Source organism: Aulonocara stuartgranti (genome assembly GCF_965226115.1).
Source record: "Aulonocara stuartgranti genome assembly, chromosome: 10".
In the NCBI taxonomy this organism is placed as follows: Eukaryota; Metazoa; Chordata; class Actinopteri; order Cichliformes; family Cichlidae; genus Aulonocara; species Aulonocara stuartgranti.
Genome location: NC_138946.1, coordinates 22,117,839 through 22,133,302, shown reverse-complemented (window position 1 = coordinate 22,133,302; position 15,464 = coordinate 22,117,839). Strand labels below are relative to the sequence as shown.

Here is a 15,464-nt window from a genome sequence, read left to right as displayed (position 1 = left end):
CAGTTTTAGAAACAATTTTAAAAGGAAAACACAATAAAAGGCAGGAGAGGCAGTTATTTATTAATAATATGTACAATTATAGTAATGTCCAGATAATACAGTGACAAAGTCAAAGTTTGATTATTGGCTCCTACTCAATAAGACGTGCTTTTACTTCTCAACTTCTCTTAATCTCAGGTTGTTTTGGATTCATGTAACTGTCTCAGTATCCTCTGTTAATAAGTGTATTTGAGGCACACAGGAAGAACAGGAATAAAATAAGTGTGTAGAATTGGGGGGGGGGAAAAAAAAAAACTGGGTGAAGACAGTGACTGTGTGACGTTCTGAAACAGATGAAAATCAGTTGATATCTTCATTGAGCTCAATCATCTGTTCATCGGTGAATGTTTTTCCTTCTTTCTTACTTTCTTTATGTAAATGCACTCAGGTGGTTCCGCCTTCACGTCACCACTGCTGAGATACGTGTGGTAAAGAGACCGAAACAACAAAGAAAAATGAGTCTGAGGTGTATTTCGAGCAAAGTCATAAGACGAAAATATCGGGTAACATTCGCTCCACTGCTTAACACGAGAAGCAGTATGTCTCATGATAAGCATGTGTGAGAATGAGTGCGTCAGATAGTGTTGATGGGATTTGTGTTTTCGGCCGAACAGCTGAATATTCGGCTGTATTTGGTCATATTTTGACCTGTTATGTGCATGTGTGTGTTGCACTGTGGCCTTGCTGCTGTGTACTTTCATCGGCGGTAGGTAGTGTGAGCATGTGTTTAGGTCTTGTTATCTTATCCTGCATACAATACGTGTGTGTGTGTGTGTGTGTGTGTGTGTGTGTGTAAGCTCATATCTAAGTCATATATATTATGTACAGTATAATGTTGCGGTTCGTCTGTGGAATCTTACATACAGTGAGAGTACAGGGTGCAAACTGTGTCCCAAGATAAGAGCGGTGTCTGTTGGACGTGTGTGGTTCGCTGTTTATGTGCATGGCTCAGTTCCAGATCTTGAGGAAGCTGTCCCAGGACCCGGTGCACACCGCCATGCCGTCATCCGTCACGCCCAGACAGCTCACGCGATTGTCATGGCCTGCCAGGACTCCTGCAGGAGGGCCGAAAAAAACCCCAAAAGTCAACTTGTCATTGTGCAATGCACTTCTTCAAAAATCAAACAGTGAGCATACTGTTAACTTAAGATCGATGCTACGGTTTGTATCCCCCTGTTTCTTAAGTGTGCAGACAAAGATTTTGTTTTTCAAAAGGAATCTTTAAAATCTAAATGTGACCTCATTTTTATCTATTTATTTTTGATGCAATCAGCGGCAAAACAGACTCACGATGTTCTTTCTACAATGGAAACGAATCATTGTTTGGAAAGTTTGTCCCAACACTTGTACTAAAATTCCTGCTACTGTAATGACTCTGCATAAGGCAGACTGTGCTGCTCTTCCATCACTGAACTTACTGTCAATTCTTTTTATGCTTTCATATCTTTTTTTTTTTTGTGGTAGGATGAACTTCTGACTCACCAGCATGTGTGCGCCATACGGATGATCTGATATCAGATCGTGTGCAGTATATACTCTAGATCTGCTTCCTGCAATATATATCGCTACTTTCTGAAGTAAATAATTATACTTCCTGTTGTACAGTACTGTCCTAATAATGCCTTGACCTTGTAGTAATACAGATAAAAGGGCCTCTGAAGGACTTGTTTCTATTAATTTTCAAAGCTGAACTTAAGTTATAAGTTTAGCCATTTCTGAATCTGTGAAAAAGGCATAATTTTCACTTATTTAAACGATTTAAGGTTATTCTCTGCTTTTGATCTTCTTAAATGTGTTTTGATTAGCAGTACACAGTAGTACACATGACACATCTTGTATAAAATGCTTTAGTTGCTGACCTGGCAACAGAGAAAAATGAGAAGTAAAATAGTGATTGTTTCCACAGACGCATGCAAAAATAAAAAGTCGTGACCAGAGTTATTACAGTTTAGCATTTTAGAATTCGTTTTTATTGTTATTTCATTTTGAGTTTTTGTTTTTTTTATTCAGTTTAGTTTGTTAGTTTCATGGGGGGATTTTTGTGTTTGGTTTTATTGTTTGAAAATGTTTCGTTTGTTTTTTACATGTAGTTTTAGTTTTAGTTGAATTTTAGTTAGCTATAATTTAGCTATAATAACCTTGATCTTGATACATGGCAAGCAGCTTAATTTCCTCAAAAACAAACAAACAAACCCCAAAACACAAATAAAGAATTAAATTTTTTGCAACGACAACTCCGTTTAGAAGCAGTTTTAGTCGCACTATTTTTTTTATTCAGATTGTGTTTTCTATGTTTTTGATTGAACTCTTACAGCTGAAGCTCAGATAGGAGTTTGGTGGAAAGAGGCTCTAACCAGAAAAAATAAAAATTACAACCAATTTGTTATTTCTGTACTTTAAATCATTGTTATCAGCAGTACTTGTATACCAAGCTCCCCTCTCATTTAAACTGAACATTGTATAAACCTATTTGTTGTTTCAGGCATCAGAAAACTGCACACCTACATACAATCATCCCTCTGCAGTGCAAAAATGAATCACTAAACTAAGCTTTTATTTTAGCACTGAAAAATCAAAAGAAGGAATACTACAAAAACACGTGTGGTGTAATTGATAGATAATCACTTCATCTTCACCTTAGCTTGAAGATGAACCTTCCCTTTTCTCTGTTCTCTCGCTTGCTCCACCCACCTGCTCTGTCTCCTTTCATGGCATCCCATATGTTGCAGTTGAAGTCGTCATAACCAGCCAGCAGCAAGCGCCCGGAGCGGGAGAAAGCCACAGAGGTGATGCCACAGATGATGTTGTCATGGCAGTAGAGGCCTAGCTCCTGGTCTGCGCGGAGGTCAAACAGCCTGCAGGTGGCATCGTCAGAGCCTGTGGCAAAGGCGCTGCCATTGGGAAAGAACTGGGGAGGAGAAAGTGAGGATGACTCTTATTTATTATTTATTTATATTTTTAATTATAAATAAATATAGTTACAGCATAAGCTGCTATAGAGAGTTCCTGCCTTTCTTAAATCCCTTAATAAGACAGAAAACTGAATGGGATCAGTGCTTTAACACCGAATCTGTCCACCTGCCACACTGTCAGATGGCCTGTGCCATCAACCCAGACTCCCAACCGGAGATCGTCTCCTGAGATGATCAGGATGTTCAGATATGGTGTTAATTGATAATCTTGTTAATCCTGCAGCGCGCTTCCCATTTAAATCCCTCCCAAAGCTGGTGGCTGGAGACAGTGTGTGACGTCACCAAGACAAATCCTGGAGCTGATGCTGCTGATGACGTGTTAGACAGTACTCAGGAGCGCCAGAGTGCCACTTAAGGCCACAGATTAGCTTATAACAGTGCCAGGAATTCAGAAACTCATGATGTGTCTGAGAATAAATGTCTAAAATGGTGTCTCAAGCATACCAACTCCATCCAGTTTCTTTAATCTATGATGTGGGTCAAGCTAAAAAAAACCCTACGTTATGCTCCTGCTGACCTTGTGTGTGTTGTGGGGGTTTCTCATCCTCACACCTTAAACCCTGATTTTGAATGTAGTAAATTGGAATAAAAGTCCTGTTGTCTTTTAAAACTCTAAACTGCATTTTAAGATGCTGCTTTTGAGCGACCTTCCAATACTACATTTCCCACAATGCAACTCAAAAGCATCTTTCATTAGGTCTCCTCTGCCTGTCACATCAGTGATGCAGCTTCATAAAACTCCACGGCCAGAGCACTCTTCTGAAACAAGAGCTCTAAACTGCACTTGTAAAATATATAATCCGCGATTTTAAGAAGAATAAAAGCAGTTGGGCCTACAAGGGCACCCGGTCCCTGAGGACACTCACACAGACAGCGTTGATGTCCGATTCGTGGCCCGTGAAGGTCTGCCGGCACATGCTGTCCCTGATGTCCCACAGTTTGATTGAAGCGTCGCAGGCTCCCGACACGAAGGTGTGCTGGTCGGGCGAAAGGGACAGACTCATGACATCACCGGTGTGGCCCGAGAAAACTGTGGTCTGCTGACTCGTCTCGATATCCCACAGTGCACTGGGCAAAAAAAGCAACGACAACAACGACAACAAAAAAAAGCACAGGGTTAGTGATTGGAAAGCAGGAAAACGATGCTTAGGCTGCACATGTGTGTGTTGATCTGTGTGACTCACCATGTGGTGTCTCCTGAGCTCGTGATGATTTGATTGTCATCAATGAAACGGCAACATGACAGGTAACCTGAGAGAACGGAACGCACAAACACGCGGATGATGTCAGTGACACTTGATGACGCATTTTACATTAAATTACTACTGTATAGGAGAAGAATGTAAAACGTAAATATGACTATAAATTTATTGTGAGTGTACATATAGAGCTACATGTTGTCTCTGCGCCACTAAAACTACTCATTCGTTTAGATATTTTATGATATATTTTGTTGACATATTTTACATGATTACTACTTTAAAGCCTTCTTTTTCAAGCGTCTTTTTGGGATCATTTTTTTAATTTCTTTGAAGCTGCAATGATAGATGCATTGACACATCAGCAAAGTTTGCAGATGACCAGGATTTTGGAGCCATTGGAGACCTTTGACCTTACTTATAGTATAGGTATTAATTATTATTTTTAAAATATTGGAGTATTGGAGTCCAAAGACATGCAGCTTGTGGGGATAGGTTAATTGGATAATCCAAATTGCCACTAGGTGTGAATGGTTGTCTGTCCCTATGTGTTAGCCCTGCGACAGACTGGCGACCTGTCCAGGGTGTACCCTGCCTTTCGCCCTATGACAGCTGGGATAGGCTCCAGCACCCCCCGCGACCCTGAAAAGGATAAGCGGAAGCGAATGCGAATGCATGGATGGATGGATGGAGTATTGGCCTTCCCAAAACCTCGATCTAAACCTTTCTGGACTATGTTTTTTTTTTTTCTTTCAAATTAGTCCTTTATTTATCCAGGTAAAAATCTAATTGAGATTAAAAAAAATGTAATTTTCAATAGAGACCTGTATCACATAAGTACAAGACATTCAAAACAAATACAATATCCTGCACAAACATTTGAAAAATACGCAATAACAGATCATTTAAGAGCGAAGGAAAAACCTCCAGTTTAAATGAACTTTACCAATTCTGCCAAGGAGAGTGCTAAAATATCCGGGCAGAATTATGCCAGAAGCTTGTTGGTGGCTACAAAAAGCGTCTGGCCGAGTTGTAACTTGCTAAAAGACATTTAACCAAATATTAGCAGGTGGTGTTGTGTATACTGGATTATAGAAACACCAAAATAAAATCAAAGTTTTGCACTCAATTCTTATTTTTAAGTCATTAAAAATGTCTGCTGTAAAAAAATAAATTAAAAAAAGATTCCAACCTGGTAAAAGAACAGTTCAATGAACTCATGAAAATCTCGAAACTTCATGTCCACGAGTGCAAGAAACCGTAAGTTTAAAGTTGTGTATGTAATGTAGTTCTAAGATGCCTTTTATTAGTGTGTGAGCAAGCTGGGTGTGCTCATGAAACGCACGTCAGAGTGTACTCTTTCCATGAGCAAACACGTGGGCATGTGGCATGTTTGCATCCTGCATCTGTGGTCATAATAATCTATCCACGACTGCAATAAAAAGAAGCTTTTCCATAGGTTCAAGAGGAAAGATCTGTTTACATGTGGTGCCTGTATGTCTGCGTGTCTGTGCCAGTCCTGCTGTTGTCTTCTTTTTATTACTTCTGATTTCCCACACTGTCGAACTCTTCTCATCATTATTTCCATCATTATCAGGCTAATTCTTGTAACCTTCTTACCTGACTTCTTTAAGCCAATCAGACTCTGTTATCTATTCTTTAAATGTGACTTATTATGCTTTTCACTGTTCCTTTGTTATATACATATAATTACATAACATAAACATAGAATTATATCATTTCATATTAAAGACGAACAGAAAAAAAAAACAAACAAAAAAAAAACCTCAATGCCCTGTTCCAGACACTTTTTTTCTATTCTCGTCTTCTGTTAGATGTCAGTGAAGAGGGAAAAAGTTCTGGCTTTAAGCACAGCAGCCCCACCCACCTGCTGTTCAAACTGAAGAGGCAGCCAATCAGAAGACAGCTGGCTTTAAAGCAGGAAGAAGGCTGCTAAAATTCTTGGCTTCAGACAGTGGATGAGCTGAGAAGTGCCAGGATAAATGGGGCTTATTTTGAACTGTAAATTGTGCAAAGCTGCTCTAGAAGGAGTAAAAATGTGGAGGGTTTTTTTAGAGATTGGTTGCTTTTTTTACTCATTTTCAGTCCAGTCCCTGTACCTGACCACTTTCAGAGGAATGTTTTTATTTGCCCTGTAACACTGGCCTATGAATCATTCAAAGAAGAAAAAGGCATCTAACTCAAGGGATGAACCAGTGTTGTGTCAACACATAACATTAATCCCTCTACTGTTCACTGAGGCCTTGTCTGAATGGTCTCAGTGGAAGGGTGGCTGCCAAGAAGAGGCATCCCAAACAGGTCTTTACACAAGAAGTGGACTGAAAAGCAGTGGCAACACATCTTATGAAGTGATGGATCCAAATTTGAAATCTTTTGGTTCAATACATTCCAAGGAGTTCAAGAGAGAGGTACATCAGTGAGTACCTACGACCATCTGTAAAGCATGGTGGAGGCTGTGATGGTTTGGGATGACATTTCAGCCAGTGGGAAAAGTACCACCAGATTTTGATCCACCATGCAATACCTTCTGACAAGCATCTGATTATCCAATTAGCAAATGCTTCCTTTTTCAGCATGACAGTGGCCCTAAACACATAGTCAATGCATTGACAATGGGTAGAACTGGGTAGAACAAACACATCTTTAGATCGCTGTCAGTCACGGATCGGCCTCCCCAGAGCCTGGACCTCAACATTATTGAAGCAGTGAAGGATCATTGTGACAGAAAATGGAACAAAAGGCAGAAACATTCAAAGAAGAGCATTGCAAAGTTCTTCAAGAAGCTACTATTCCTGACGACTTCTTGAAGAAAATACAATCAAACTGCCTAAGAGAGTTCAGAATATGCTAAAGAATAAAGGCAGTCATACCAAATTTGGACTTTCAAGCTCGTTACAATTGTGCAAACCTAGTTTTTGCTAACATACTGTATTTACATGTATGTTTGCACATTTCAATAAATCATCTACTTCACGTTTTTCTTGAAAATATCAAAAATAAAATACATACAGAAGTTATAGTGTCACAAATCAGAGTCACACAGACAGGAGTTAATATCTCAGCTCATTAAGACTGCAATTAATTAACCATGTAAATGAAGTCATTGTTTAGGGGTTTGGGAGTGGAGCTTTCCCACGGGGGCGTACGCTCATCTGAAACATCTCATCAGTTTTACTCATGAGAAGATTTTAACATAGTTAGCTTAGGGCGCCATGTTCTCTCACCTGTATGGCCAGGTAGTTCCCTGCTGACCCTGACATTGCCCTCGCGTGTCTTCAAGCAGTAGATGGAGCAAATGTTGTCGAGGCCTCCGCAGGCCACGTAGTTCCCCGAGGGAGCGTACGCACAGGTCATTACCCAGGAGGAGCGCAGGGGGATGGCATGTATCTAAGAAAAGAGAGGTAGTTTAAAGAGCATAAAATGGGCAGATATTAACACTGAAAACACACACGATGATGCCACTGTGACTCTTACAATCAGTCACAGTAACACTGAGAAAGAAGCCATTATGGAAAGTCAGCAGCACTTCTACAAGAGGAAGATGTTAGTCCACTTTCATTTCAAGTTCAGACAAGTCTTCCAGCTGGAGACGTGCCGTGTTTTTTGTCTTTTTGGTGATTTTACCTTGTTAGTTGTGTAGCTGTCCCAGACAATCAGTTTTCCATCTTGAGAGGCACTAACCAGAAGCCTGCAGACACAAAAGGGGAAAAAAAACAAAAAAGTTTTGAATAATACAGGATCTCTTTAATTTTGGCATTTGAGTCCTGTTATCACACTGCGCTCCAAACCTGTTGAAACATGCTTTTCCTGTCAAAACACTGCAGCCTGAGATGATTCTGTCAGTTCAAGGTGAAGAATCAGTTGTTTTAATGTTTGCCTCAGCCAGAAATGTTCATGGTTAATGCCTGAAGTCAGCAAATGATTTCACAGAACTAAAATTAAAATGCTTGTCATGCTTGTGCTTTTGTATCGTGCCGCTTTGAGCTAAATGCTAACGCGAGCCTGCTAACAAGCCCACTATGACTGTTTGGCTTGTTCATTCAGCATTTACTAATTAGCGCTGGCAATTTGCATGTGTGAGTGGAAAATCAAGCATTACATCTTCACCAAACGTGCTACAGTTAATCTCGAGCAGGTATGTCCCATGTGTCATTACAATCCACTAAATAGCTGTCGAGGCATTTGTTGAATCATGAAGACAAAGAGTGGAGCATATTTTCACTGCATTACAGACAGGAATTATTTATTATAGGACTTATATCTTTTTCTCCTTTGGAAAACTGGGTAATGCAGTAGTCTAAAAGCTCCATCAAACAGCCAATGAACTGAAATTAATTCCCAGGATGGACACAGGTGGCCTAAAGCCTATTTACACCACTTGCAAATTTTCTGTGGGTCAGATGTGATCCATATGAGGTGGATCTGTGGCTCAACTGAGGTGAGGAGACTCACATTGAGTCAGCTCCATCAGTAAAGGCTAAATGCCCAGAAAAATGCAGAAGTGGGCCAAATTTAGGTCAAACATTTATTTGTATCCGCCTTTTTCTATTATAGCTAATATAGATAGGAAGTGGCTACCTGAAGTGGCTTTGATGGCCGATTACACTCAACCATTTTAGGTGGAACTTTAATCTATAGTATACAAAGAAAAATTAAACCAAGAAGCAGTCAAAAGCATTAGAAATAGTATGGACTCACCTAGAGTCTGTACCCCAGTGCATGGCATAGATCTTGGCCAGATGGCCACGGAGGGTGCGTCTTGTCCGCATCTGGATCCGCCCCACAGGATCCAGACCAGCAGTTATCTAAGTTAGTAAAGTTAGCAAGTTAGCACTGTTTTGATCATTCACTGGGTGTGTGATAAAAGGTTTGGCAGAAAAGTTTTGCTAAAGAGTAACAGTACAGTGGCTATCAGACACCGAAGGGAAGACCGGGACAGAAATAACTAATATCACATGTCAAATATGACAATATGAATAATGCACCTGTAAAAATAAATTCAGAAATTATTGATGATTTATACTACTGCTGGTTCAACAAATGGCCGTCATCTATTATTTCTAAATTGTGCTACAAAAAGAAAAGGTCACTCCTCTGTGCAGGTGAAACCTGGAGACATGTTGAGAGTAGCAGGGATGGATTTTTTGTCCTATAGAGTAACATTTGATCAAAAACAATAAAAAAATAGCTTTCCTGCTTTCTCCACTGTGCCCAATATCATGTTATTAAGTATATAGGTCCATATTGACGCCAGGTTAACCCATCCCCAGGTGACTGACATACATCTTACACATTCAGTTGCTCTCACCTGTGTCAGGGTTGAATCTCCACATGCTTTCCTGGCGTCCTAATGGTTATGAAGTCACAGGGAAGGAAAAAAAAGAGGACACTGCTAGTAAATAACAAATTTTCCAGTATTTTATTCAATGGTAAAACTGTTCACAGCAGACACACATCACTCACTCGTATCTGGTTCCGAAGCTGCTCGGCCTCCTGACGAAGCTGTTCCAGCTCACTCATTTTGAAACTGTCCGAGCTGTCACCTGCTGGATGGGGCACGACTTTAAATATCACACTCTATTATCAAATAAATCTAAATGAAATGAATATCAGTGCATATTAAGTTTTTTTGGGATTATCATATTTTTATACTTCCTAACCTACTAATCCAGAGGTCTACTTTCATCAATAATTGAACGCTACTTGCATTTGGGGAAATAAAATAATCAAATAAAATCCCAATTTTAATCTCTGAGGTTTACTGAACCCACAGTGAGGGAAAAAAATACAACTTGTAATCTGTTTATGGCTGTACAACCACCCATCCTGGTTTAACTGAGGAGAATAATCTGCAATGACTAAGCTGCTATCAAAAAGCCAGCATTGCTACCAGGCACCAGATAGTGAGTGAATGCTCACTATCTGGTGCCTGGTAGCAATGCTCATACAAGTCCAACTTTGCACTAATGCAGGACGGAGCAATCCTTCATTTGAGCCGCTGACTGTGTTTAAACAAACACTTCACGCTGAAGAACAGGGGAGTCCCTAATTTCTTAAATTACACAGGTACACGAAAACTGTTCATCTCTATGTTGCGCTTTCCAGCGGCGTGCACTACAGTATTTCCTGTTCCTCATGGGAAAACAGTTGCACATTCAAATATTCTCCCAAACAGGTGGCCTATAGATTTGCATATGTGAAGCTATTCAAATTCAAGATAAAAACCCCAGATAGCATGCATACAGTAGCCTACACTGTGCAAGGAAGAGCAATTAGCTACAGTAGACCACTGTTCCCTGGAGGGACCTGCGACCAGATGGATCACACAGCACTAATGGAAGCCAAAAGGGGTGCATCGTGGGTCTCAGTCTCCTGGCACAGCTGCTCATTTAGCCAATCAGGAGAATAGATGCTGCAGGAGAGGAGGATGAGGAGGAGGGAGGTAGAGAAGGGGGTGTGGGGAGGGGGATCATATATCAGGCCATGGGTCCTGCCAGATGCTCAGATGCATGTTTTTGCTGCTTCTGAGCATCAACTGGCGGACACGCAGATTTGTGCTGAAGTCAGTGGGTAAAGAGTAGCAGAGAGTGAGGACACGCATATCACACTGCCGCACTGATGATGCATGGCCTAGCAGCGACACGACCCTTGCTGCTAGGCCATGCTCTTTATAAAAGGTTAATATGGCAGGTCCTCGGTGTCCCCAGCACTTCTGGCACTCCACCAACCTCCGAGAGCATGTGGTAGAACAAAAACGCAAAGATGCCAGGAGTGCCTGGCCCCACCCCTTTGATTGCACATCTGATGTGGAGGTGCTCTAACATGGCATGGCTAAAATCTGCCTCCAACCACTGCATGCCGGGCATGAGTGGATGTTTGATGGCAGAGGATGTGAACGCATGGCCTAAGAGCCTCCCCAATGAAATACAGTCAGCACTGAGGAGAACGAGGGTACAGGCCAGTCTCAAAGGATGCACTCGAGAGAGATTTTTATTTCACTGTCTAGATTTAGAGATTTACATAATTCAAAAAAGGCCCTACCCTAGCTACATCACCTCACATATTGATCAGCACAGTCATAAAGGCCTTCATCACGTCTCATTTTAGACATCGAGCTCCTAAAATTGCGGATGTAGCTAATCGTATTTGGTCAAAATGATGCCATACGCACACCATCACCCAGCCACACACACAGGCTGACCTATCTGCTGTCACAGCGTTTGGATAATGGGTGGCTACCTGTTAATTCTCCCGATGATTTTCCTGCCCTTTTTCCTCCCCCTGCTGCAAAGAAAAATAAAAAAAGAAAGAAACTGAAAGCAACGTCCCCCCCTCAAAAAAAAAAAAAGGAAAAAAAGACAAATCCCGCGGAGGATTTAACTACAAGTCTTTTTCAGTCATTAAAAATCAAGTTCACAGGAGATCCACTTTAAAAGTTCCGTGTGTCACGATCAGCCTGTTTCCAAACCCTTCAGTAAACAGGCAACCGGAGGAGGGCTGCACACATTTCCATTTCTCTGCTTTAGCGGAGCTCCTGAGGAAAAAACACACACACAAGATGATATCTGCTGCTGCCGAGCTGCTGTTTCCTCTACGGATCGTTTCCACTTTTCACACACGGCAACCTAACAAAAACATCTTCGTCCAATACGGCGTAAACAGACGGAATTGGCCCCAGCTCTTTCCCCGGCCCGCATCAGGGATCGTCCATTAAACACTATTCTCAGTCCGTTTTACTCCGAGTCTTCGTGACGTTATCCTCGTTTCCTTCCTCTCTTTGGTTTCCTCCTCCCTCTGCCGATACTTCATCAGGATAGACGCCTCCAAGTCGGCAGTGAATTACAGAGTAAAATCCGGAAAGTGCAACAAATATAAATTATCAATAAATTGATTAATTTAAATTTTAAAAAGGACGAAGAAGCGTTTAGAATTCCAGCCTTCACGCAAGATTTTGTGTTTTCCTCTTGCAGACAGTAACCAGAGGCGGCCCTTACCGCTTGGGCAGTATCCACACGGTTCCTGTTTTTTTTTTTCTTTTTTCTTTTCTTTGCTGAATATAATCATTTAGTAACAGGGTGCCGGATCACGCGGTGAGCGCTTGCAGGATCCTCAAATCCGGGCATGAAGAAGTCAACCACACCCATCTTTTAAATACACGTAAATCCAATGCCCCCCGCCTCTTCCTTCCTGTGCAGACCACTACTCGGGGGATCCTGTGCTCACACGGACAGTTATTGTCTCACCAGACACAGGTCGATTACATTTATAAAAATCTACAGCATATGATTGATGGATTTTCAGGCGTTTTACAGAAAATATGAATTATATGTCTAATTTCACGTGACATTGAGACGATTTCAGTGAGATGAAGATGTTGCAATGCATGTTTGAAAAAAAGAAAGAAGATTTAGCAGGTTTAAACAATCACTGAATCACGTGGGAGCTTGACTAGTACTCGGATCTATCCCATAAATCTATGAGTGCACCAAACTGAGGATGTGTCCGTAAAGCCCCTCTCCTCTGATAAACATGTCCTGTTTATCGTGCTGTTTCCTGACGAGCATTTCTGCCTCAGCTGGGTGTTTGACCTTCACCGTGCAGGATGATGTGTGTGCAGAGTTTTCCCACCTTTGTCCCCTGATGAATGCACAAACATGAATCTATGATATTACAACTTAGTGGGATCAAGAATGACTGTAATCAGTCAACCCTCACAAGGGAACTTTTTGTGGAGAAAACTCTTTGAGAGTATTTTTATTTTTTATTTTTTTGCAGAGAAATGATAAAATGAATGAAATGCAGGTTGCAGAGAAGTAACAAAAAGCTTTTAGCGCTTAAGTGTGGATTTTCTTAGTTAAAGTAATCGCATTACTTCGAATTTACTTCTGGAATATTTAAGATCTTAAGCAAATGTTGAAAATATTAAACTTAAAATAACACAATACTAATATTAATGCAATATTATGTCATGAAGGGCCAAACCATTATAAACAAGAATACATATGGTTCTGTATAAAAATCTTCAGACATCCACACTTTCATTATATTTAGCTATGGGAAAATGGTGCAGAGATTTATTGAAGCATGTTAAAACACACATGGAAATACAATATATCAGGCAGAAACAGAGTTTAACAATTCTAACGAGCTTAAAAGTCAATATTCGATAGGACCACCTTTATTCTTCAACACAGCCTGAACTGTGCTAGGCAGCTTGTAATTTCTCTAAATAGTCTTCAGGAAGAGTTACGGTCTGGACTCTGGGGAGGCCAGTCCATGACTTATATGTGGCAGTGTGTGTTTTTCTTTCTAGGTGTGCATTTACTGCATTGGTGTGTGTTTGGGATCATTGTGATGCTGAAAAATAAAGTAGGTAAGCAAGTAAAGTTTATTTATATATCACCAAAACCAAAGTACTTTACAAGAAAAAAGTAACATAAAAATAAATAAATGGGTTCCTTAAAATTCATGGTCAAGATGTTCACATTATTTTTCCCATCATACTCATCCAGTTAGCTGCCCCTCTCTGAGCCTGGTTCTGCTGGAGTTTTTGCTTCCCACTGTCACAAAGTGCTTCTTCACAGGGGACTGTGTCATTATTGGGGTTTCTCTCTAATACTGTAGGGTCATTACCTTAAATATAAAGTCCCCTGAGGCAACTGTTGGTTTGAATTTGTGCCATATAAATAAAAATGAATTGAAATTAAACTGAATTATTAGATAAAACAACACAACAGCAACCTGTCCTCCAGCAACAGTTCCATTTCAGCTGTTTCCAAAGCTGTATTTCATCCGCTCTGATTTAAAGACAACCACAGCTGATGCATTTCTGTTTATGTATTGTGGAGACAAAATTTATCACATATGCAGCTGCAAGACCATTTAAGACTTTAAATACAAACAGCACTACTTTTTAATTCTTTAATACACAGTGAGCCAGTGCAAGACTGTCAACCCTGCAGTAATATGGGGTAGTTTATAGATGAGCAAGAGACTAACTCTAATATAGAGTGCATTAAAGCTGAAAATCATGCTCATACCTTCCAGAATTGACAATTTTAAAAGAGGTTTGAGTATTTATTTAGATTGTTCTGAGAGGGCAATGCGTTAGCATTGTTCTCTCCAGGTCAGTGGGGTTAGGTTAAGTGGTGACTGCTTCTAAATTGCCCATAGGTGTAAATGTGAGTGTGAATGGTTTTTACCCTGCGCTTTAATAAAAGTAGTTACTTTGTAAATCAGAGTTCATATTCCCATCAAATTCAACAAGATTCCCAACACCGCTGGCTGAAATGCAGCCCCGAACCATGAGAGAGCCTCCACCATGTTTTAGAGATGGCTGTGCATGCTTACTGTTGCACTTCTCTCCTGTCCTTGTCGTACATACAGATGATAACCTGAAGCCAAAAGTTTCAGATTAGGATTCATCACCCCATGAAAACTGTTGCCACTGATTTTTCAGTCCAGCTCTTGAATAGAAACTGCAGTCCTAGAAACTGCAGGATCTAGGACTGAGCAGCTCCCTCTGCAGCTGGATCCTTAGCTTCCTGTCTGACAGACGCCAGGTGGTCAGACTAGGCAGCATCACCTCATCCCCCATCACACTGAACACTGGTGCTCCACAGGGGTGTGTACTGAGCCCTCTCCTGTACTCACTCTACACCTACGACTGCACAGCCACTAACAGCTCCAACATCATTGTGAAGTTTGCGGACGACACTACAGTGGTGGGTCTTATCACCAACGGTGATGAGACGGCTTACAGGGAGGAGGTCAGCGCCCTGACCCACTGGTGTCAAGACAACCATCTCACCCTCAACGTCGCAAAGACAAAGGAGTTGATAGTGGACTTCCGGAGGTGCAGAGAAGTACACACCCCCATCACCATCAACGGCGCTGCTGTGGAGAGAGTGAGCAGCTTCCGGTTCCTTGGAGTACATCTGGCTGAGGATCTTACGTGGTCAGTACACACAAACAAAACAGTGAAGAAGGCGCAGCAGCGCCTCTTCTTTCTCAGGAGACTGAAAAGATTCGGCATGAGCCCCCGCATCCTCAGGACCTTCTATCACTGTGCCATTGAGAGCATCCTCACTGGATGCATCACCACCTGGTATGGCAACAGCACCGCCTACAACTGCAAAGCTCTCCAGCGAGTAGTGCGGTGCTCTGAACGGATAATTGGAGGTGAGCTTCCCTCCCTCCAAGACATCTACAGGAAGCGGTGCCTGAGGAAAGC

The 15,464-nt window shown here is 41.3% G+C and overlaps 1 protein-coding gene across 2 annotated transcripts; it reads right to left on the bottom strand.

The window, feature by feature from the left end:
* Window positions 1–39: 39 nt before the first annotated feature.
* gnb2 (guanine nucleotide binding protein (G protein), beta polypeptide 2) lies at window positions 40–11,585 on the bottom strand. Of its 2 annotated transcripts, none has more exons than XM_082550183.1 (10): window positions 11,471–11,585; window positions 9,695–9,777; window positions 9,540–9,578; window positions 8,930–9,036; window positions 7,856–7,919; window positions 7,456–7,618; window positions 4,196–4,262; window positions 3,878–4,079; window positions 2,731–2,947; window positions 40–1,094 (listed from the first exon to the last, which is right to left on the bottom strand). In XM_082550183.1, exons 2-10 carry the CDS (start codon window positions 9,749–9,751, stop codon window positions 988–990), a joined length of 1,023 nt encoding a protein of 340 aa, XP_082406309.1. In that variant the 5' UTR covers window positions 9,752–9,777; window positions 11,471–11,585; the 3' UTR covers window positions 40–987. The 2 variants fall into 2 exon arrangements, with proteins under 2 accessions (XP_082406309.1, XP_082406310.1); XM_082550184.1 differs by having other exon boundaries at window positions 9,695–9,774; window positions 11,471–11,580.
* Between the last annotated feature and the right edge of the window lie 3,879 nt (window positions 11,586–15,464).

Bases quoted from the DNA above. Each gene is read 5' to 3' on its own strand.
- gnb2 (XM_082550183.1), bottom strand. From the start codon at position 9,751: ATGAGTGAGCTGGAACAGCTTCGTCAGGAGGCCGAGCAGCTTCGGAAC. The intron at 4,263-7,455 runs GTGAGAGAACAT...CCGTTCTCTCAG, and splicing joins GGAACTACCTGGCCATACAG to GTTACCTGTCATGTTGCCGT. The intron at 2,948-3,877 runs GTGAGTGTCCTC...TCTCCTCCCCAG, and splicing joins CGGACATCAACGCTGTCTGT to TTCTTTCCCAATGGCAGCGC.